The sequence below is a fragment of the Equus caballus genome, chromosome X, assembly GCF_041296265.1.
Source record: "Equus caballus isolate H_3958 breed thoroughbred chromosome X, TB-T2T, whole genome shotgun sequence".
NCBI classification, from domain to species: domain Eukaryota; kingdom Metazoa; phylum Chordata; class Mammalia; order Perissodactyla; family Equidae; genus Equus; species Equus caballus.
The window spans coordinates 132,557,777-132,581,721 of NC_091715.1; the positions used below are offsets into that span (position 1 = coordinate 132,557,777).

Genomic DNA, 23,945 nt, shown 5'->3' on the forward strand with positions numbered 1-23,945 from the left:
AATAATAACTTAGGAAGGGAGGAGGAAAGGGACTGAATCAGTTTAGACTAAGGAAATAAGAGGCCATCAGAAAATGGACTATGTTATGCACGAGCTTCTGAATACAAACTTCAGGGTAGCCACTAAACTAAAAAGCAGAACAGAGACACAAAACATAAATAAGGAAAAACCTGCAAAACACAGCAGTAAAACACTGCAGAATTCAATGGGCAGACGAAAACACAGAGAACAAGAAACAAAGGAAATGCGGGAAAACCAGAAAACGAGTGACAGAATGACAGCATTAAGCCCTCATACATCAATAACTACCCTCAATGTAAACAGATTGAACTCTCCAATAAAAACACACAGAGTGGCAACATGGATTAAAGAACAAGATCCAACAATGTGTTGCCTCCAGGAAACACATCTCAGCTCCAATGACAAATACAAGCTCAGAGTGAAGGGGTGGAAGATGGTACTCCAAGCTAATGGAAAACAAAAGACAGAAGGTGTTGCAATACTTATATCAGACAAGGTAGATTTCAAGATAAGGCAGGTAAAGAGAGACAAAGAGGGGCAATATATATAATGATCAAAGGGACACTCTACCAAGAAGAAATAATGCTTATAAATATCTATGCACCCAATACAGGAGCACCAAAGTTCACAAAGCAACTATTAACAAACGTAAAAGAAGGTATAAAAAATAACACAATAGTAGGGGACCTCAACACCCCACTCACATCAATGGACAGATCATCCAGAGAGAAAATCAACAAGGGAACAGTGGAATTAAATGAAAAGCTAAACCAGTTGGACTTAATAGACATATATAGAACACTCCTTCCAAAAACAGCAGAATACACATTCTTCTCAAGTACCCAGGGAACATTCTCAAGGATAGACCATATGTTGGGAAACAAGGCAAGCCTCTATAAATTTAAAAAATTGAAATAACAAGCATCTTCTCCAATCATAATGCTATAGAGCTAGAAATTAACTACAAGAAAAAAGCTGAAAAAGGCACAATGATGTGGAGACTACACAATATGCTATTGAACAAGCAATGGATCATTGAAGAAACTAAAGAAGAAATCAAAAAATATCTGGAGACAAATGAAAATGATAACATGCCATACCAACTCATATGGGATACAGAAAAAGCTGTATTAATAGGGAAATTCATCACAACACAGGCTCACCTTAACAAACAAGAAAAATCCCAGATAAGCAATCTCAAATTACACCTAGGTGAATTAGAAAAAGAAGAACAAACAAAACCCAAAGTCAGAAGAAGGTAAGAAATAATAAAACTCAGAGCAAAATTAAATGCAATTGAAACAAAAAAGGCAGTAGAAACGATCAATGAAACAAAGAGCTGGTTCTTTAAGAAGATAAACAAAATTGACAAACCCCCAGCCAGACTTACAAAGAAAAAAAGAGAGAAAGCTCAAGTAAACAAAATCAGAAATGAAAGAGGAGAAATAACAACAGACTCCACAGAAATACAACAGATTATAAGAGAATACTACGAAAAACTATATGCCAACAAAATGGATAACCTAGAGGAAATGGATAAATTCTTATACTCTTACAACCTCCCAAAGCTGAGTCAAGAAGAAACAGACAATCTGAACAGACCAATCACAAGGAAAGAGATGGAAACAGCCATCAAAAGCATCCCAAAGAATAAAACCCTAAGACCAGATGGCTTTCCTGGGGAATTCTACCAAACTTTCAGAGAGGATTTAATACCTATCCTTTTCAAGCTATTCCAAAAAATTAGGGAGGATGGAACACTTCCTAACACATTGTACGAGGCCAACATCACTCTGATACCAAAACCTGACAAAGATAGCACAAAAAAGGAGAACTACAGGCTAATATCACTGATGAACATACATGCAAAAATTCTCAACAAAATTTTGGCAACCCAAATTCAGCAATACATCAAAAGGATCATACATCATGATCAAGTGGGATTCTTACCAGGGACAAAGGAATGGTTCAACATCTGCAAATGAATCAACGTGATACAACATATCAACAAATTGAGGAATAAAAACCACATGATCATCTCAATAGATGCAGAGAAAGCATCTGACAAGATCCAACAGCCATTTATGATAAAAACTCTTAACAAAATGGGGATAGAAGGACATTACCTTGACATAATAAAGGCCATATATGACAAACCCACAGCCAACATGATATTCAATGGGCAAAAACTGAGTGCCATCCCCCTGAGAACAGGAATAAGACAAGGATGCCCTCTATCACCACTCTTATTCAACACAGTACTGGAGGTTTTGGCCAGGGCAATTAGAGAAGAGAAACGAATACAGGGAGTAAAAGAGTGAAATTCTCGCTGTTTGCAGATGGCATGATTTTATATATAGAAAACTCCAAAGAATCCATTGGAAAACTATTAGAAATAATCAACAACTACAGCAAAGTCGCAGGGTATAAAATCAACTTACATAAATCAGTAGCATTTCTATACTCTAACAACGAACCAACAGAAAAAGAACTCAAGAGCACAATCCCATTCACAATCACAACAAAAAGAATAAAATACCTTGGGGTGAATTTAACCAAGGAAGTGAAAGACCTATACAATGAAAACTACAAGACTTTCCCGAAATAAACTGATGACAACATATAGAGATGGGATGACATTCCATGTACACGGATTGGAAGAATAAACATAGTTAAAAAGTCCATACTACCTAAAGCAATCTACAGATTTAACGCAATCCCAATCAGAATCCCAATGACATTCTTCACAGAAATACAACAAAGAATCCTAAAATTCATATGGGGCAACAAAAGACCCTGAATTGCTAAAGCAATCCTGAGAAAAAAGAACAAAGCTGGAGGCATCACAATCCCTGACTTCAAAACATACTACAAAGCTACAATAATCAAAACAGCATGGTACTGGTACAAAAACAGGTGCACAGATCAATGGAACAGAATTGAAAGCCCAGAAAAAAACCCACACATCTATAGACAGCTAATACTCGACAAAGGAGCTGAGGAAATAAAGTCTCTTCAACAAATGGTGCTGGGAAAACTGGACAGCCACATGTAAAAGAATGAAAATTGACCATTCTTTTTCACCATTCACAAAAATAAACTCAAAATGGATCAAAGACCTAAAGGCAAGACCTGAAACCATAAGGCTTCTAGAAGAAAATATAGGCAGTACACTCTTTGACAGCAGTATTAAAAGGATCTTTTCCAACACCATATCTTCTCAGACAAGGGAAACAATAAAGAATAAACAAATGGGACTTCATCAGACTAGAGAGCTTCTTCAAGGCAAAGGAAAACAGGATTGAAACAAAAACACAACCCACCACTTGTATTTGCAAGTCATACATCTGACAAAGGATTAATCTCTATAATATATAAAGAACTCACACAACTCAAAAACAAAAAATTAAACAACCCAATAAAAAAATGGGCAGGAGACATGAACAGACATTTCTCCAAAGAAGATATACGAATGGCCAATAGGCACATGAAAAGATGTTCATCATCACTGATCATCAGGGAAATGCAAATCAAAACTACACTAAGATAACACCTTCCACCCGTTAGAATGGCAAAAATAACCAAAACAAATAGTAACAAATGTTGGAGAGGTTGTGGAGAAAAAGGAACCCTCATACACTGCTGGTGGGAATGCAAACTGGTGCAGCCACTATGGAAAACAGTATGGAGATTTCTCAAAAGATTACAATAGAAATACCATGTGACCCAGCATTCCCACTACTGGGTATCTATCCAAAGAACTTGAAATCAGCAATCCAAAAGTCCCATGCACTCCTCTATTCATTGCAGCATTATTCACAATAGCCAAGACGTGGAAGCAACCTAAGTGCCCATCAACTAATGATTGGATAAAAAAGAGATGGTATATACATACAATGGAATACTCCTCAGCCATAGAAAAGAACTGTCCCATTCACAACATGGATGGCCCTTGGGGGAATTATGCTAAGTGAAATAAGCCAGATAGAGAAAGACAATCTCTCTATGACTCCACTCACATGTGGAAGTTAAACATGTAGACAAAGAGAACAGATTAGTGGCTAGTAGGGGAAAGGCAGGCTAGGGGGTGGGCACAAAGGGTCAAGTGGTGCACCTCCAACACGAGTGACAAACAATAATGTACAACTGAAATTTCACAAGGTTATAAACTATCATAATCTCAATAAAAATTTTTAAAAAACCAAACCTGTTACTCTACCCTCATTAACAATATGCTCTAATCAACCAAACTAACCAGTCTTAAAAATCAAATGCCAAATTTTGACAACCCACAATGACTGTTAATTAGCAAATCTACTCCAGAAAGACTAAGAAGAGTAAAATAGAGAAAATTACACCATTTCACTGCTCGCTCAATGTAACTGTTTACTGTGGACAAGAAATAGCCCGTTTGCAATACTCAGGTCACTATGATCATCATAAAAAGAAGGATGGAATGCTTACTAATTGCATGGCTCCATATCCCCTTCTCTCTTGAATGCTGGATGACACATTTTGTTTTAATTAACGCTGGTTAATGCATCAGTCTGATAGATCAGCCTTACGGGATAACATAATCTTAAAATTTGATGGATGGTCATGTTTACAAATAACAAAAATAAAGGAAAAATCACAAGTAAGATGCCTGAACCCACAATGATTTATCTTAGGCTGATAGCAAACAAGGCTCATTTGATTCATTTTCATGCCAGAAGGAAGGAACAGCTCGTAAAAATACAAACGAAAGGAGGCTGGGTAAGTGATGGGTGTTTCTTTGCAATACTGGAAGCCAACAGACAGCAGGAAAATAAAACCAAGTGATTCTTACTTATAGAGGTCAGGTTGAGGCTGTTCACATTCAATTGCTGCTCGGAGGGTATCAATGGACTCAGCCGTACACAGTGCAATGGTATCACGTACCGCATAATGTGTCTAGATGAAAGTAGAAGACAAAGCAAAAACAAACAAAAAAAGTGTTTCTTTTCATAATCATACAGCTACCTGATTCTAGGAACACTGTATGTTTTATTAAGAGGCTTTGGCAGAATAATACAAATACTGATGCACAGTTCCCACTAAATAAATTTTATGGTATTATTCTTAAAATATATTATAAACAATTAGAAAGATAACCTTGCTGCAAGGAGATTTCAAAGATAATGAAAAAACTAAAAGCTTTTCTTGATACTAACCACAGAGAGAATTCCATTTGCAGTAAGCATATAATTAACTGAAAACTCCATGAAAAAATTTAATGCATTTATTTTTTTCTATTTATAGAACTGAGACGTACTATTTTGTTCATCAGTGTATGGTGATGTAAATATACACATATGAATTGAACATAACCCTTTTGGTCACAAGAATCCTAATATTTTGTCAACAGAAAGAAAAAAATCATTAATAGTTCCATTATACAAACAGCATAATTAATGATCTTGAAAATGCTCAAATCAGCAACATATCATATGAGGAGCAGGGAGATGATGTGTCTTGCTTTTGTCAGGCAGAATATTCTACTAGTGTATATTATTGTACCTGATTCATCCAGAACTCAAGGTATGCGCCAATGAACCCATTTATAAATCATCAAAGAATGGCTAACACAGACCCAAAGACTATAACCACTTACACAGAAGGGAAAGCTGTTACCTGGTCTTTGGGAAATACCATGAAATTGCCTGAGCTATATTTAAAACTATCTCCTGACTTTAAAAACCTATGTACTTTTAGACAATTTGATCAGATCAACTTAAATGAAAAAAGAAACCACCTGAAAGCTTTCTTTCTTTAAAGTTTTTCTCCTATTAGGGAATCTTTAGATAGATTTCTTGATTTTTATCTTGACATTCTCTCAAATATGACTTTGTTTTTGAACAGTTTAAATGGGACTACTTCATCACCATGCCCTTGAAGGACAGAATTAGTCACCTAACAGGCACTTAAGTCACTTTTTCACATACTAAGTCCTGGTCCTCAACTCCAGATGGAATACACAAGCAGAGGAAAGCCCTCAAGGATACACACAGAGGTGAGCACATTAGGACCCTGCTTTAAAGGCAGCATACAGAGGATACATCTTCATGCCCCGTGGAACTCTGGTCAATGGCCAAGAACTGACTGTGCCAGAAAGTACCAGGGAAGTAAGTTGTCCTCCAGTTTGAGCAAATTTGCTTTAACACATTTATAATTCTTCCTAGTTGCAATAAAGCAAACATTTGTCAAACTACACCCTAAGATATTTTTTAAAAAGCAATCAAATTACTCCAGGCTACATTTTCTATGTGCCAAGAATAAACATTTTTTTAAAGAAAATATTCATCGCTTTTTAAATGAAAGTAGATCAAACTGTAAGGTTAGACTGCATGAAGTGATTTTTATAGTTATTTTCAGTCTATGATTATTCTCATTTTTAAAAGCCTAAATAAAATATTGAAGGGGTTATGTCAATATTAAATGCAAGCAGTGTTATAAAAAATGTGATAGCTTTTATTTGTGGCATGGATTTTCCCCACCCAACACTACCCTTTTCCCCAAAGTTTAGTATTTGCTTAGAAGTTCAAAGACAATTATATAAAAGCTGTCTTCAAATACAAAACTTAGACAAATAGGAAATAACAAGATGAAAGACTAGGGGGCAGAAGGAAGGAATATTGTATGATTAACTATCTTGAGCTCAAAATGTTTAGAAACGTTTAGTCTCCATTTACCTTGCAATTGGATTCCCCATCAAGACTGGCTGTAGTAACATAACAGGTTCCATCACTAGTGCAGGATGATAGAAGAATAAGATCACAGGGAAAGGTTTCATCTGCCTGTACTTCGACTACATCACCGACCTAGCATGGAGAGAAAAGTAAATATAAGTATTTTTAATTCTAAACAAAGTACTCATTACACCTCAAAGTAAAGTCAGAACTGTAGCAAGAGATCTCTTCTACTCTGAGGCTTAGAAAGGGTTTCAGCATTCTATACCACATGAAAGGCAATGAAAGAATGAATATTACTCAACATTCAGAATCCTCTTTAAGATCACAAGGATTTGTGATGCTTTCAGATTACCTCAGTATTGACCTTTAATAAATGATTTCAGCGCCCAGAGACCCACCTGTTCTCTGGCATTGCTGTTTCATTAAGACAATGACCATTATCATTTGGTGAATGAATCACGAAAATCAACATGTCTCAATTTGAGCACTTCATGAACATTGGGCAGCCACACTCCCACTCTGCATCATGCATATTTCAACATGCTCTGCCCTCCATGTGGTGACACTATTATTGTTGGGTGCCAGTTCCTGCTTCAGTGCTCAGAAAACCTCAGTTAATTCGATAGGCATCTATTTTTCTCATAATGTTTGAAAAAAATTTCATATAGGTCACTTTCCAACAATTCATCTGCTATCAGAAGAATCAATCAATATAACAATGAGAAATAACTTCCTATCAGCAAGCATCCAAAGCTCAAGCAGAGGAAAAACATGAGAGAAGAAATCATGAACCATTTTTATTACAGATAATTTAATAATGTAGGGAACAAATCACAATGGTTACAAGGTAGGACCTTTTAACTTGACTCTGTGTCGCAGCTCTGCCACATAACTATATGACCTTGGGTAAGTGCCTTAGATAACTGCAACCACAAATAATTTGTTCTACAACATTTGCGATTCGCTCAGATATCAACTATAAAGGTCCCTAGAACTGGAGTGCAGGTTGAGGCTGGTGAGATGGTAAAGGGCCAGATCACAAAGGGCCTGGCAGGCCAGGCTCAAAGGTTTAGGAAGGAAACAATATGCTCTAGTTAGAGAATCAACTCCAGAGTTCTGTTTCCACTTAGCATATCAAAAGCCACAAGAGAACATCACCATCCGTCATCATAAATATTAGAAAATGCTGGGTAATCTACAAAATCACCTATTCTTTTAGTTCCTCAGAGAGCTGAGGTTGCAAGGCAACCAAGTGAACTAAATTTCAAAGGGCGAAAAGTCCCTCTGAGTAGACAGGAGAAATGAACTGTTTCACAATTGACAAAGCACAGGTGGAAGAGATGGCTGCCATAACAGTGCATGAGAAGGAAACAACTAGATTTTTAAGCAATTCTTAAAGGCTTAGTAGGAACTAACATGACAGTTTTGAATCTCTGCAAGCCTGAGAGAAAAGAGGAAATCATAACCATTCATCAATTCTTCTCTACAGGCATCCACTGGGAACTCATGAGAAAGCATGAGGGCAGGAGACCTAAAAGAGCCTTCTTCACTGGTACAGGCATACAGGTTGTGACTGACTGCTGTGAAGAGACAGACTCAAAATATGCCAGAATCATAGATCCTTCTCTGACATGAGACAAAAGCTATCTATGTGTACAAGAAAGGCAAGAAATCGCCTCTGGCATAGTCTCAGGAAAACGTCCCTACCACTGCAGGACAGGTAGAAGCAAAAGCCATGTACTGCTGGGGATAGGACAGGAAGCTCACTCATACCGAGGAGCTAGCAATGATAAAAGGCAAAGTCCAGCTGCCATGGGAGGTGGAGCGGGAGTACTGAGAAAGTTTCACCCAGAGGTATGGTGCATAAGGCCTGCCTAATATTGAGACTGGAGCAGGAGAACCAAGAAACCACTCTGTTCCCACCAGGAGCTTTGCAATGAATACCATGAAATAGTAATCTACCACTGGGGGAGGAGAAAGGGCAGAGAGAGGCATCCTCTGTTTCAGGGATGTAGGATCTGCTGAGGAGAGGGTGGAACAGGAACACTGAGAAAAACCCCCTGGTATCCCAGATCCCACACAAGGCAATGGCAATCCACCACTTCAGGAATTTGAGGTCCTGTGGTGTACTGAAAGCATCAATAACTATAACAAAAACCAAAGCCAGGCCAAATCCTGACTGGATTGAAGATTGACTCAACCCCCAACACTAATGGGCTGACAGAGAGGGATGCCCATTTCAGAACATAAATACTGTTCACCTCACTCTTTAGCATTCTTTAACATACAACATCAAAAATTCAATAAAAAAATAAGACACACAAAACACAAGACAAAAATGACCTATCATCAAGAGATAAAGGAGTAAACAGGACTAGCCCCAGAAAAGTTCAGATTTTAGAATTATGAAACAGAGATGTAAAAATAGCTATGATTAAGATATTAAAGTATTTAGTGAAAAAGGTAGATATATATGTGCAGATGACGAATTTGAGCGGAGATGGAAACTACAAAAAAAAAGGGCAAATGGAAAAGTTAAAAACAAAAAACATGATATCAGAGATAAAGATTTCCCTCAATGGGCTTATAAGGAGACTGGATGCAACAAAGGAAATAATCAGTAAACTTGAAGAAATTCTTCCAATATTTCTAACTCCAATACCCATACTCTGTCCCTTACAAATAGCTGTGTTTCTACATTGGAATTCCTCAACTCCTGTTTCTAGGCTCTCTTCTCTATGTTCTATGTGATTCTATCCAGTCTCACGGCTTCATATACCATCTACATGCTGATGAAATCCAAATTTCTATTTCCAGTTAAAATATCTCCTCTCAGCTCCAGGCTTGACAATTCCATCCGGATGTCTAATAGGTATCTCAAAATTAACATGGCCAAAACTGAATTACTGATTTCCCTATACTCCCACATCTGTCCCTAAACTTATTCTTCTCCAGCCTTCTCCACCTTATTTAATAGCACCAGTATTTTGTTTAATGGTACTAATTAATTCACCCAGTTGCTTGGGCCCAAACCAAGAAGGCTATCTTTCTTCTTTTTTTCTCTTTTTTCTCATTCCCTACATCCAATACATCTCCAAGTCATGACGATTCTACCTCCAAAAAAATGTCGTGAATATATCCATTTATCTTAATCATGAGAGAGGTGGGACGAAGTTGTGGTTATGAGCATGGAGTCTACACCCACTTGTTTCAATTCAAATCCCAGCTTTCCCACTTACTGGTTGTTGGACAAGTTTCTTAACCTCCCTGGGCCTCAGTTTCCTTATTTTAAAGAGGAGATAATGCAAGTACCTATTTCAGAGGACTGTTGTGAAGGAAGGATTAAATGAGTTACTATAATGTAAAAGGGAGTGCTTGGTATATTTATGTAATATATAAATGTTAACTACTATTTTATCAACATTATCTCTACTATTATCATCCTAATATAAGCTCTTATCATCTTTTGCTTATACTATGGCAGTAGCCACCTAACTGGTCTCCCTCATTCCACTTTTTCCCATGCCTCCACTTTGTTTACTCTCCAAACTTGTCTTTTAAAAAAAAATAAGATCAAGTCACTCCCTGGCTTTGAAATCCTTCCAAAAATTCCCATTGCACTGAGGATACAGAACAAGTCACTTTCCTGCTCAACAATAGTCTCCCTACTCCCCAGCCAAGGAATTAAATATTTAGACACTTTTCATTTATAAGCATCTCTTTCCACACACAAATACTCCAGAAAGGGCACAAAGAAATAGTATTTCATACAATAACATAAACTGATTTAATTAAGATTATATCTGCTGAGGGGCCGGCCCAGTGGTGCGGCGGTTAAGTGCGCATGTTCCGCTTCTCTGTGGTCCGGGATTCGCTGGTTCGGATCCCGGGTGCCGATATGGCACCACTTGGCATGCCATGCTGTGGTAGGCGTCCACGTATAACGTAGAGGAAGATGGGCATGGATGTTAGTTCAGGGCCAGTCTTCCTCAGCAAAAGGAGGAGGATTGGTGGTAGTTAGCTCAGGGCTAATCTTCCTCAAAAAAAAAAAAAAAAAGATTATATCTGCTTAAGGTCAGCCTCAAGGCAAAGAAGCCTAGTGAACTGAAGGTGAAAGATGGGGGTCTTTCTAAGAGGGTGGGGATGACAGCAAAATCAGAAGAGTAAAAGAAAAAAGAATAAAAGAAAGACAATCTATGTCAAACTCAGGTAACCCTCCTACTCTGTCGCCTTCCTCCCATCATCACTATTAGTAGACGCAAGACAATTTACCAAGCACTGGGGATATGGAGAACTTATGCCCAGGAATTCCAGGTATTTAATAAATAATTCATTAGTGATAGTAATTGATAAGAGTACAGGGAAAAGAGTATTATTTTTTATGAATTTATATCACAGCCCTGAATCATTCTGAAATGGTATTTTCACCTACCCTCTTTTCTTTCTGTCCCACTCATGTTCTTCCCTTGTTCTGGGGGATCTGATTTCCAGTAGCTTTCATATTTTAATCTATATTCATATAGAAATATTCTTTTAAAAATAATACCTTGGAAGATCAACAAAATGAACAAACTCTTACTAGACTAAGAAAAAAAAGACTCAAATAGCTAAAAAAGAGAAAACATCTACAACTGATGCCACAGAAATAAAAATGATTACGGTGATGCATTGCATAACAACATTTCTGTCAACAATGGACTGCATATACTATGCTGGTCCCATAAGATTAGCACGATATAGCCTAAGTGTGCAGTAAGCTACACCATCCAGGTTTGTGTAAGTACATTCTATGAAATGTTCACAAAACAATGAAATCTCCTCATGATGCATTTCTTAGAACATATCCCCGTCACTAAATGTCTCATGATGGTACAAGAGGCTACTATAAACAATTATATGCCAACAAATAGGATAACCTAGAATAAATGGATAAATACCTAGAAACATACAACCTACCAAAACTGAATCATGAAAATATGAAAAACTCTGAACATATTCAAAACTAGTGAGGAGATTGAAGAAGGAAGCAAAAACTTCCCCCAAAAGAAAAGTTCAGGACTAGATGACTTAATTGGAGAATTTTACTGAACATTTATTAAAGAAGAAATAAAACCAATCCTTCTCAAACTCTTCTAAAGAACTTAAGAGGAAGAACACTCCCAAACTTACTCTATGAGGTCAGCATTACACTAATACTATTACCAGAAAAAGACACTACAAAAAAGAAAACTACAGATCAATACCCTTGATGAATATTGATGCAAAAATCCTCAACAAAACACTACCAAATCAAATTCAACAGCACATTAAAATGATCATACACCATGACCAAACGGGATTTATCCTTGGGATACAAGGATAAATACAAAAATCAATCGATGTAATGCAACACAAAAACAATGAACAAAAACTATATGAGCATCTTAATCCATGCAGAAAAAAAATCTGGCACGATTCAACACCTTTTCATGATTAAAAAAAACCTCAATGAACTAGGAAGAAAAGGAAATGGCCTCAACATAATAAAAGCCATATATGACAAGCCCACAACTAGCATCATACTCAGCGGAGAAAGACTGAAAGCTTTTCCTCTAAGATCAGGAATAAAGTAAGGATGTCCACTCCCAATAATACTTACTATTCAACATTGTTTTAGAAGTTCTTGCCACAGTGATTAGACAAGAAAAAGAATTAAAAGGCATACAAATTGGAAAAGAAGAACTAAAACTATCCTGGTTCACAGATGACATATTACATGAAAAACCTCTAAAGATTCCACAAAAAAAGTTAGAATTAATAAATGAATTCAGCAAAGGTGAAGGATATAAAATCAACACTCAAAAGTCAGTTGCATTTCTATATACTAACAATGACCAACTCAAAAAGGAAATTAAGAAAAAAAACCCATTTACAATAGCATCAAAAAGGATAAAACACTTTGGAATAAACCAAAGAAATTAAACACTTGTACAGTGAAAGCTGCAAAGCACTGCTAAAAGAAATCGAACATAATACAAATAAATGGAAAGACATTTTATGTTTATGGATTGGAAGATTTAATACTGTTAAAGTGTATATACTATCCAAAGCAATCTGCAGATTCAGTGGAATTCCTATCAAAATGCCAATGGCATTCTTCACAAAAACATCCTAAAATTCATATGGAATCTCAACAGACCCCAAATAGACAAAACAATCTTGAAAAGAATAAACATAGAGGCCTCACAATCCCAGATTTCAAAACATAGTACAAAGCAATAGCAATTAAAATGATATGGTATTGGCATAAAGACAGCTATGTACATCAATGAATAGAGAGCTCAGAAACACACCCTTGCACATATGACCAAATGATTTTAAACAAGGATGCCAAGACTATGCGATGAGGAAAGGACAGTTTCTTCAACAGATAGTGTTGGGAAAACTGGAAATCTACATGCAAAAAATGAAGCTGGACTCTTACCTTACACCATATACAAAAATTAAGTGAAAATAAAGACCTAAATATAAGACCTAAACCTATGAGACTTCTAGAAGAACGTGAGAGAAAAGCTTCAGGACTTTGGATTTGGCAATGATTTCTTGGACATAACACCAACAGCACAGCGAGAAAGGAAAATGAGAATGAAAAGAGAACACACCAACTGGGAGAAAATATTTGTAAATCATATATCCGACAAGCAGTTAATCTCCTTTATATATAAAGAACTCACACAACTGAACTACAAAAAAAATCAAACAATCCAATCAAAAAGTAGGCAGAGGCTATGAACAGACATTTTTCCAAAGAAGAGATCCATATGGCCAATAGGCACATGAAAAGATGCTCATCATCAGAGAAATGCAAATCAAAACTACACTTAAATACCACCTTATGCCCGTCAGAATGGCTATAATCACCAAGACAACAAGTAACAAATGTTGGAGAGGCTGTAGAGAAAGAGAACCCTCATACACTGCTGGTGGGAATGCAAACTGGTGCAGCCACTATGGAAAACAGTATGGAGATTTCTCAAAAAATTAAAAAGAGAAATACCATATGACCGAGCTATCCCACTACTAGGTATTTATCCAAAGAACTTGAAATCAACAATACTAAGAGACACATGCACCCCTATGTTCGTTGCTGCATTATTCACAATAGCCAAGACATGGAAGCAACCCAAGTGCCCACCAACTGATGATTGGATAAAGAAGATATGGTGCGTGTGTATACACACACACACACACACACACACACACAGGAATACCACTCAGCCATAAAAAAGACAAGCCCGGGGCTGGCCCTGTGGCCAAGTGGTTAAGTTTACATGGTCTGCTTCGGCAGCCCAGGGTTTCGCCAGTTTGATTCCTGGGCGTGGACATGGCACCATTCACCAAGCCATGCTGAGGTGGCATCCTACATGCCACAACTAGAAGGACCCACAACTAAAAATACAAAACTATGTACTGGGGGGCTTTGAGAGAAAAAGGAAAAAATAAAATCTTTCGAAAAAAAGACAAAACCATCCCATTAGCAACAACATGGATGGACCTTTTGGGTTTTATGTTAAGCAAAATAAGCTAGACTGAGAAAGACAAACACTATATGATTTTACTCATTTGTGGAAGATTAAACACATGGACAAACAGAACAGTTTAATGGTTACTAGGGGGAAGAGGTTTGGGGGATGGGCACAAGGGGTGAAGGGGCACATTTATATGGTGACTGACAAATAGTAACATACAACTGAAATTTCCCAATATTGTAAATTATTATGACCTCAATAAAATTTTTTTAAAAAATTAAACAAACAAAAATTATGTTTTTACCAGTAGCCTGTGAGAAAGTCTCTGCCCATTTTAAAAGTCCCATCTGATGAGAAAAACTTGTTTTGATTTGCACTTCTTTTTTTTCTGCTTTTTTCTCCCCAAATCCCCCCAGCACATAGATGTGTATTTTTAGTTGTAGGTCCTTTTAGTTGTGGCACGTGGGATGCGACCTCAGCGTGGCCTGACGAGTGGTGCCATGTCCGTGCCCAGGATCTGAACCAGCGAAACCCTGGGCTGCTGGAAGCGGAGCACGCGAACTTAACCACTCAGCCACGGGGCTGGCCCCATGATTTGCACTTCTTGATTAATAAATTTGAATATTACGTATACATTCAAAAAAATCAAAATGAGATATGGGAATACATCAAACTTAAAAAGTGTGCGCCAAGGGAAACAATCAACAGAGTATAAAGGCAATCTACAAAATGGGAGAAAATATTTGCAAACATGTATCTGATAAGGGGTCAATATCTAGTATATTTAAGGAATTTCTACGACTCAACAGCAAACACACACACAAATACCACGATTAAAAAATGGGCAAAGGACTTGAATAGATATTTCTCCATGAAGATATATAAATGGCCAAAAGGCACATGAAAAGATGCTCAACATCATTAATCATTAGCGAAATGCAAATCAAAACCACAATGAGGTATCATCTCACACCCATGAGGATGGCCACTATCAAAAGAACAGAAAAGAACAAGTGCTGGAGAGGATGTGGATAATTTGAAACCCTTGTGCACTCTAGGTGCAAAGGTAAAATGGTGCACCCACTATGGAAAACAGGATGGAGGTTCCTCAAAAAATTAACAATGGAATTACCATGAGATCCAGAGACTCTACTTCTGGATATATATCTAACATAATTGAAAGCAGGATCTCAAAGAGTTCTTTGTATAACTGTGTTCACTGCAGCATTATTCACATAGCCAAGAGGTGGAAGCAACCCAAATGTCCATCAACAGATGAATTGATAATAAAATGTGGTATATGCACACAGTGGAATATTATGTAGCCTTAAAAAGAAGGAAATCTTGTCATATGCCACAACATAGATGAACCTTGAAGACATTACACTAAGTGAAATAAGCCAGACAGCAAAGGACAAATACCATATGATCCCACTCAGGGGAAGTATCTCTCCGAAGTAGTCAAAGTATCTCTCTCAAGTAGAAACAGAAGGTAGAAATGGCTGGAGATAGAGAGAATTAGTGTTTAGTAGGTATAGAGTTTCAGTGTTACAAGATGAAAAAGTTCTAGAAATATGTTGTACAACAATGTGAATATACTTACTACTGAACTGTACACTTAAATAGGTAAGATGGTAAAGTTAATGTTCTGTTTTTTTATCACAATAACAAAATAAAATAAAATAAAAATAAATACGTAATACCTTGAGACTGGGATAACATATGGTAAAAAAATACATGCAATAAAGGGCTGTTACCGAAAATGTACAAAAAAAATCCTTAAAACTCAACAGCAAGAAAATTAATAATCTGATTAAAATATGGGCAAAAGACCTGAAAAGACACTTCACCAAAGAAGATATTCAGATGGCCAATAAGCATATGAAAAGATATTCAAAGCCATATGTCACCAATTGCAAATCTAACAAAAATGAGATACCACTACACAGCTATTAGAATTGCCAAAATCCAGAACACTGATAACAAATGCTGCCCAGGACGTGGAGCAACAGGAACTCTCATTCACTGCTGGTGGGAAGGCAAAATGCAACAGTCACTTTGGAGACAGCTTGGCAGCTTCTTACAAAACTAAACACGCTCCTACCCTATGATCCAGTAATCACACTACTTGGTATTTACCAAGATGAACTGAAATCTTATGTCTACATAAAAACCTGCATATGGAAGATTATAGCAGCTTTATTCATACTTGCCAAAACTTGGAAGCAAACAGGATGCCCTTCAGTAGGTGAATGGATAAACAGTGGTACATCTAGACAATGGAATATTATTCAGTGCTAAAAACAAATGAGCTGTCAAGCCATGAAACGACATGGAAGAAACTTAAATGCATATTACTAAGTGAAAGAAGCCAGTCTGAAAAGGCTACATACCATATGATTGCAACTGTATGACATTATGGAAAAGGCAAAACTAAGGAGACGGTAAATAGATCAGTGGTAGCCTGGGGTGGGAGGGAGGGAGGGATGAATAGGCAGAACATTGAGGTATTTTAGGGCAGTGAAACTACTCTGTATGATTTTATAATTGTGGGTAAGTGTCATTGTACGTTTGTCCAAGCTCATAGAATGTACAAGAGTAAATCCTAATGTAAACTATTGACTTTGGGTGATAGTGATTTGTCAGTGTAGGTTCACTGATGCTAACAAATGTACCACTCTGTGGGGGATACTGATAGTGAGGAAGGTTGTACCTGTGTGGGGGAAGGGGGTATATCTGAACTCTGTACTTTCTGCTCAATTTTGCTGTGACCTAAAACTGCTCAAAAAGTAAAGTTTATTATTAATTGAAATAAAATCTGTTGGGAATAAAAAATATTATTTGATATGGACAAGTCTAAAATCTTATTGGCAGGGATCTTCCTGAATAATAATAAACAATGATTAATTTGATTAAAAATCAAACTTTCTGAGATATTAAAAAATAATAAATAATACTCGGAACTCTCATACATTGCTGGTGGAATATAAAATGATACAGCTGCTATGGAAAACAGTTTGGCAGTTCATGAAAAAGTTAAACACAGAATTACCATACGACCTAGCAATTCTACTCCTAGGTATGTACCCCCCAAAATTGAAAATAGATGTTCAAACAAAAACTTGTACATGAGGGCCAGCCTGGTGGCATAGCAGTTAAGTTCATGTGCCCTGCTTCGGCAGCCCAGGGTTCACCAGTTTGGATCCTGGGCGTGGATCTAAGCACTGCTTATCAAGTCATGCTGTGGGAGGCATCCCACATATAAAATAGAGGAAGACGGGCACAGATGTTAGCTCAGGGCCTATCTTCCTCAGCAAAATAGAGGAGGATTGGCAGCAGATGTTAGCTCAGGGCTAATCTTCTTCAAAAAACAAAACAAAACTTGTACATGAGTGCTCACAATGGCAACATTGCTAATAGCCAAAAAAGTGGAAAAAAGACAAATGTCCATCAACTGATGAATGGATAAACAAAATGTGGTATAGCCACATGATGGAACATTATTCAACCACAAAAAGGAATGAAGTACTGACAGATGCTACAACATGAACGAACCTTGAGAACATTACATAGAGTGAGAGAAGCCAGACACAAAAGGTCACACAGTGTATGATTCCAATTATATGAAATATCTAGAATAGGCAAATCCATAGAGACAGAAAGAAGATTAGTGGTTGCCAGGGCCTGGGTGGGGGAGGAATGTGGCATGACTACTTAATGGCTATGGGGGTTTCCCTTTGGGGTGATGAAAATGGTCTGGAACCAGATAGCACTGATGGTTGCATGACATTGTGAATGTACTAAATGGCACTGAATTGTACATTTTAAAATGGCGTGGTTTTGCCATAATAAAAAAAGAATGAATTACAAAAATTAATACCTTGATTTTTTCACTCTCTTTTCTCACTCGTTTTGCATTTTCAATAATGTAAACAGTTCTCTTGTTGACTTCATTGTCAGCTCTGTGTCTCAGCCAATCCTCATAACCCTAGGAGAAAAAGAACCACATACTCAAGCTCACATAATGAAGTCAAGTTGTTAATACATTTCTAGAACCCCCTCCATGAGTCACCAGCAGATATTTATACTTCCAGTTTTCAACTCAGAATGCTCAAGAGACAACACTGTACCTTTTTTCAGCAAAAACTAAGGTATTTTTTCAAAATACCCCTTAGGTAATAGGTTTACTGTGTTAAAAGGTCCCTCCATTCTACAGATAAAAACTAATGAAAACACAGGCATAGAACCTTACTGTTCTTCAACTGTGAAGGACGAAGATTTATTTTTCTAATTCCACTTTTATTCTTCAAGTTAATGTTAATTTTCTTCTACTTTTTAATTTGAAAAAAATTTTCTGTGTTATTTTCTTACAGACTTAATCACTTAAATACATTCTTTCATAAAAGACTGTTGGGGTGGTCACCTCTGAGGAAATATAATTCCTCCCCAGGGACAGAGAATAGAAAAGGGCAAGTTAGTATTATTTTGGCAGAGAATCTATGATAAGTTTTAGAGATCAACATTTAAACTTCTCCATTGACTTGGTGATAAAAGAAAAATATAAACTGGTGTTCACTTTTTAGAGTTAAAAGTAATCAGGTAAAGATTTAATGGCTCATTTTTCTTTAGGCTTTTTGTCTGGAGTAAATTTAAGCCAAAAGACTACCGAAGGAGGATGTTCATTTGAGCACAAGCTCCTCTCCTTTTTTACATCACTTTGCTTTTTTTCTTTATAATAATGGCTGTACCTTTTTAAATATAACTGTTGGAAAAATCTCTTGATCGCCTTCCTCCTTTTTTCTCAGGTGCTATATTCATTCCTATTCTGTCCCTCTTTATGACAATGCCAGGCTATTACTTCACCCAATACTTTCTGTGATGTCAGTGAAGAAAGGGCCTAACATGAACTAGTATTAGGAGTAAAATGAATCAGTAAGAGCTTTTGAAAATCATACAGTAGGCTATTCTTAGAACCAGCAATTCTATGATGTTAAAGAAAATAATCCTAACAGCTTAAGGGAAAGAACATTCCAAAAGTCTTTATTTAGCAATCACTCGATAAAATATTCTTGCAGTTCCTGGTAGGCAGGACAGAAGACCAGATAACCCCAAGAGGAAAAGGTGACCTTGTTCCCAATACTGTTAAACTGACCTTCATTTTCTAGGTTCTTTGGGACACTTTTTAAAGCACTTTGGAAAGTACTGTCTCAAAGTATGTTTGTAATTAGCCAGGTCCTGTGGACTGTCCCAGTACATGATACACATTGCTAACCCAGCCCTTTACCTCCAGTTTATTGTTTCCATTTTCAATTTCATCTGGAATTTTTCAAAGGTACTATCATATACAATGCTCAAAATACTTCAAAGACATTAGCACCACAAACTGTGGCAGTTGTCAGCTTTGATAAAAAACAAGAATAAAAGTATCCTCTACCCACCACTCCCTTCAGTAGCATCAGGAAAGACAACAAAATTATTTATGCTCTTGAGATCTCTGCTATAGGGAACAGAAAAAAAAGGCCACTAGAATGGGAATTTTTCAGACAGACATACCACATTGAAAAAAATCAATGCATATTCAAAATTCACCTCCCATTTCCCAACTGAGCTGAAACTTCTACTTACTCTATCCTTTACAGTTATATCTCCACTCACAAATATTGAAGAAGAAAGGAGCAAAGAAATTAAGGATGCACCTTATAATCTTTTTAATAGGTTTTAAATAGGAACCAAATACAAACTAAACAAATCAAGGATACTGCCCACGCTAATATGAAAAAGAATCTTTGAAAATAAAATTCAAACCAGACAGGACTGACATGTAGGCATAACTGTAAATAGGAGATTTACCTGCTTGATGGCTGTAACAGTTATAACAAAGAAAAGTGGAAGTCCACTGGTAACTGGGCTAGTTGGTGTATCTACTGTGACCTAGGTAAAGAAATTAAAATGAAAGAATGAAAATAAGACATTAAGTCACATGCAGCACTTACATGCTGAAAACAGTTCAGACAGAAATGCAGACAAAACATTCCGGTAGCAAGGTGAATGTCAACTTTCATTAAAACTAAAGCAATCCACACAGCTATTATTTAAGAAAATAGTTCTAAATTCAGGCTTAGTTTTCATTCCAGCTTGGATTAACCCCTTTACTGAAGTATATCCATTCATTTACCATCTATTTGTTGAGCACCACTCTATCAGCTCCTGCGCTATTATCAGCCCGGCTCTAGAGATGCTGCTTTAAACAAAGTGGAGAAAGTCCCTGCCCTCATACAGGTGGCAGCTTATAGGCAGAACCAGACATTAACACATGTGAGATAATGAGATCCAAAGAGTAAATCGAAGTTAACTAGATGAAGGGAGAGCATTCCAGGTACAGTGAATAGTGTATGCAAAGTCTCTATGGTAGGAGGGAGTGTGGCCCATGTGAGGAAACAAAGGTAGCCGATGGCAAGAGAGAGTGTGGTGTGAAGTGGGGCTGGGGAGACAGACAGGAGCCAGACCAAGCAGGGCCCTCTGGGCTAGAGGTCATTCTTTATTCTACAAACAGTGGGAAATCACTGAAGCTTTTAGGCAGGGAGAGGTCACATCACATGAACAGAACTACATTTTGAAAAGATCATTCTCACTGCTTTGTGAAATAAGGAATGGATGGGAACAAGAGCGGAGGCAGAGAGTTCATTTAGGAGGCTACTGCTATAATCCAGGGTGAAAGATGATGACTTGGACAAGGGTGGTAGCAGCAGACAAGGAAAGAAGATCCAGAGAGATCTGGGAGGCACAAATGGCAGGATTGGTAAAGAATTTCTTATAAGGGGTGATTAAAGATATCTTCCAGGTGTCTGGTTAAGAAGGCTGCGTGGATGTTGTCATCACTCACTGAAATAGGAAATACTGAAAGACAACTAGATTTGAGGGACAGAGGACCATGAGTTCAATCTGCCCTCACAACTCACTGACTCTCATCTCTAAACCCCACCCAGACCTGCCCTTGCCGCACACCTTGTGTTGCAGACACAGGCTTTTACATGGCTCTGGGCCTTCATGCACAGACTGAGATGCCAGTCTGGCATTCTTCAACAGGTAAACTCCCTCTAATCCTTTAAGGCTCAGTTCAGATACCACCTACTCTTTGAAGACTTCTCAAAACCCCTTGGATAGAAAAAATCATTAATGTCCACCATATCCCCATAGTTATTTTGCTCATGCTACTTTTACATCTTTCACTACATTAAATTAAGTGAATATATGACTGTCTTCTTGGCTATAACATAAATTCCTTAAGGGTTGAAAAGTGCTATCTTGATCTTTACTGTACCTGCTTAAATCTTGGTTACCTGGACCACTGCATAGCACACAGTAGGTGCTTGGTATACGTTTGCTGAATTGAACTGAAATGCGCTGCACGCCAAGTGAAATGACTCTTGTCAGCATAATCCTCTATGTAGTTTATTTTATGCTGTTCCGTAAGACATCTTACCAGCAATCTAGAGGAGCTCCTTTTCAAATGCCCTATCATTCAAGATTGAAATTTGTTCTTTCCCATATCACAGCCCAGATTGGTATTAAGTAGCAGGGCTAAATTGAATTACAGTACCATTTACTCAAAGCCTCAAAGTGGATAAACAGAAGCATTTAACATCAACAAGGCATTTAAGTAATTTCATTGAGGTATTTCTGCTTCATTGAAAAAAATGAAATAAGAAAAAAAGTACCTTTAATGTACTAAAATTTTCACGAGGTAATTTTGGTGAGGGAAAGATTTTAATAGCTTATAGACTTAAAGATGGAAGATGTAATTTAAAATGTCTAAAATTAAAACAGAGAACATTAGCAGGAACACAGAGAAGAGATTCATCTACTAGGCTTTCAACCTTAAAGTAAATAAATGAGGAAGAGTAAAACTAATAATCAGGAAGGTAAGTGATATATTTTCGAATAAACTGAAACTGGTGTTTAACAAAGTAAAACTATTAATTTGAATTATTAAAAATTTGGATATATACCATTGAATTTAATGGTACACAACACATGCACTTTTAGGATGAACAAAGATATGAAATTCATGAAAGTTTTTAAAAAAGTAACAAAGTCTCAAGTTTTCTAGTAAAAATGCTACTTTAAAAATATATAAAATCAGGGGCCAGCCCGGTGGCACAGCAGTTAAATTCACACGTTCTGCTTTGGTGGCCCGGGGTTCACTGGTTCGAATCCCGGGTGTGGACACGGCATCGCTTGGCAAGCCATGCTATGGCAGGCGTCCCACATATAACGTAGAGGAAGATGGGCATGGATGTTAGCTCAGGGCCAGTCTTCCTCAGCAAAAAGAGGAGGATTGGCAGCAGTTAGCTCAGGGCTAATCTTCCTGGGGAAAAAAAAAATATATACATAAATAAATAAAATCCAGGGGGGGCTCCACGCTGTAGTGGTTAAGTCAGGCCCACTCCACCTTGGGTTTGTGGATTTGGATCCCAGGCACAGACCTGCACCACTTGTCAAGCCATGTTGTGGCAGTGACCCACATACAAAATAGAGGAAGACTGGCACAGATCTTAGGTCAAGGCTAATTTTCCTCAAGCCAAAAAACAGGAAGATTGGCAAGAGATGTTAGCTCAGAGCGAATCTTCCTCACCAAAAAATAAAAAATATAAAAAAATAAAATCATATAATCTTAAAATGTAATATTAGTACTTTAAAAAGTTGTGTTATAATAAGCCCTGAAGCATCTTTTTAATCAGAGGGGATTTTAAGGTTAGAAATGGATTGAAAATTTGTTTGAAGCCATTAAGTTTCTTAAAGTGGAGTGGCTGTTTATGGAGGTCTTACCTGTACAAGGAAAATGATGAGAAAATAAAAATTCGCAATTCTTCTAAACTGTTCAAACAGATTCTTTGGGAGGAAATTCCAAAGTGTATACTGTAAGGGAGGAAGAAATAAAAAAGATTATTAGAAAGGAAACTTGAAAAATTCTAAAAATAATGACTCACATGGGTCCAGATTATCACACCACTTTGAAATCATGTTAAAATCCAAACCCTCAAACATACAAAAAAGCATATACTTAGAGGTATAGTATATAAACACTTTTTTCAGGAATGAAGTCACTTTCAGCATTACAGTTGGGCCATCTAGTCCCATCCCTTTGCTTTCCCTGACCCAATCTAAATTAAGTTCCTTGTTATATGCTTTCATAGCATCCTCTACTTCCTTGTCAACACACATTACAGAGAATAACTTTATATGTGTGCATTTTTAATTGAAATTTCTCCCTCCACAGACAATGGGTTCTATAAGGGCAGGCTTTTCACCTTATTTCTTTTTCCCCAGCACACAGCAGACTGCCTGACACAAAGCAGAACTCCATAAATTAGTTGGATGAATGAATGAACAAACTCCTCTGGCTCAGCTAACCTCTGGGCTCGTCACCATCATCACAGATATAGCTCTGTCCTCCCAGTTATCTCCCACTTCCATGACAGCTGAGGTATATACGTAACCCGGGGCATAGAGGGCTTTCACTTCAAGCAACACTATACCAGCCTGGGCTTTGGTAACTTGTAATAAATAAAGGTTGCAATGCTAAATTGCACACGAGCAGGAGGAGAGAACTCCTAGGCCAATTGTCAAATCGCACAGACTTTCTCACTGACACCTTAAGCTCAAGGATTAGGTCATTTAAAAATCACCGGAAGTTGGATTTTCT

General features: G+C 37.3%; 1 protein-coding gene across 8 annotated transcripts in view; it reads right to left on the reverse strand.

The window, feature by feature from the left end:
• Nucleotides 1-23,945, reverse strand: part of ATP11C (ATPase phospholipid transporting 11C) — a 172,638-nt gene that overhangs the window by 65,757 nt on the left and 82,936 nt on the right. For all 8 annotated transcript variants that reach the window (XR_011434966.1, XR_011434967.1, XR_011434969.1 and 5 more), the window contains exons 3-7: nucleotides 23,069-23,158; nucleotides 20,090-20,170; nucleotides 18,120-18,227; nucleotides 6,732-6,860; nucleotides 4,850-4,953 (exon numbers count right to left, since the gene is read on the reverse strand). Coding sequence is in view for 4 of the 8 variants with exons in the window: in XM_023633754.2 (XP_023489522.1) it covers nucleotides 4,850-4,953; nucleotides 6,732-6,860; nucleotides 18,120-18,227; nucleotides 20,090-20,170; nucleotides 23,069-23,158 (512 nt within the window). In the remaining 4 variants the exon portion in view is untranslated. The remainder of the gene's footprint in view (nucleotides 1-4,849; nucleotides 4,954-6,731; nucleotides 6,861-18,119; nucleotides 18,228-20,089; nucleotides 20,171-23,068; nucleotides 23,159-23,945) is intronic.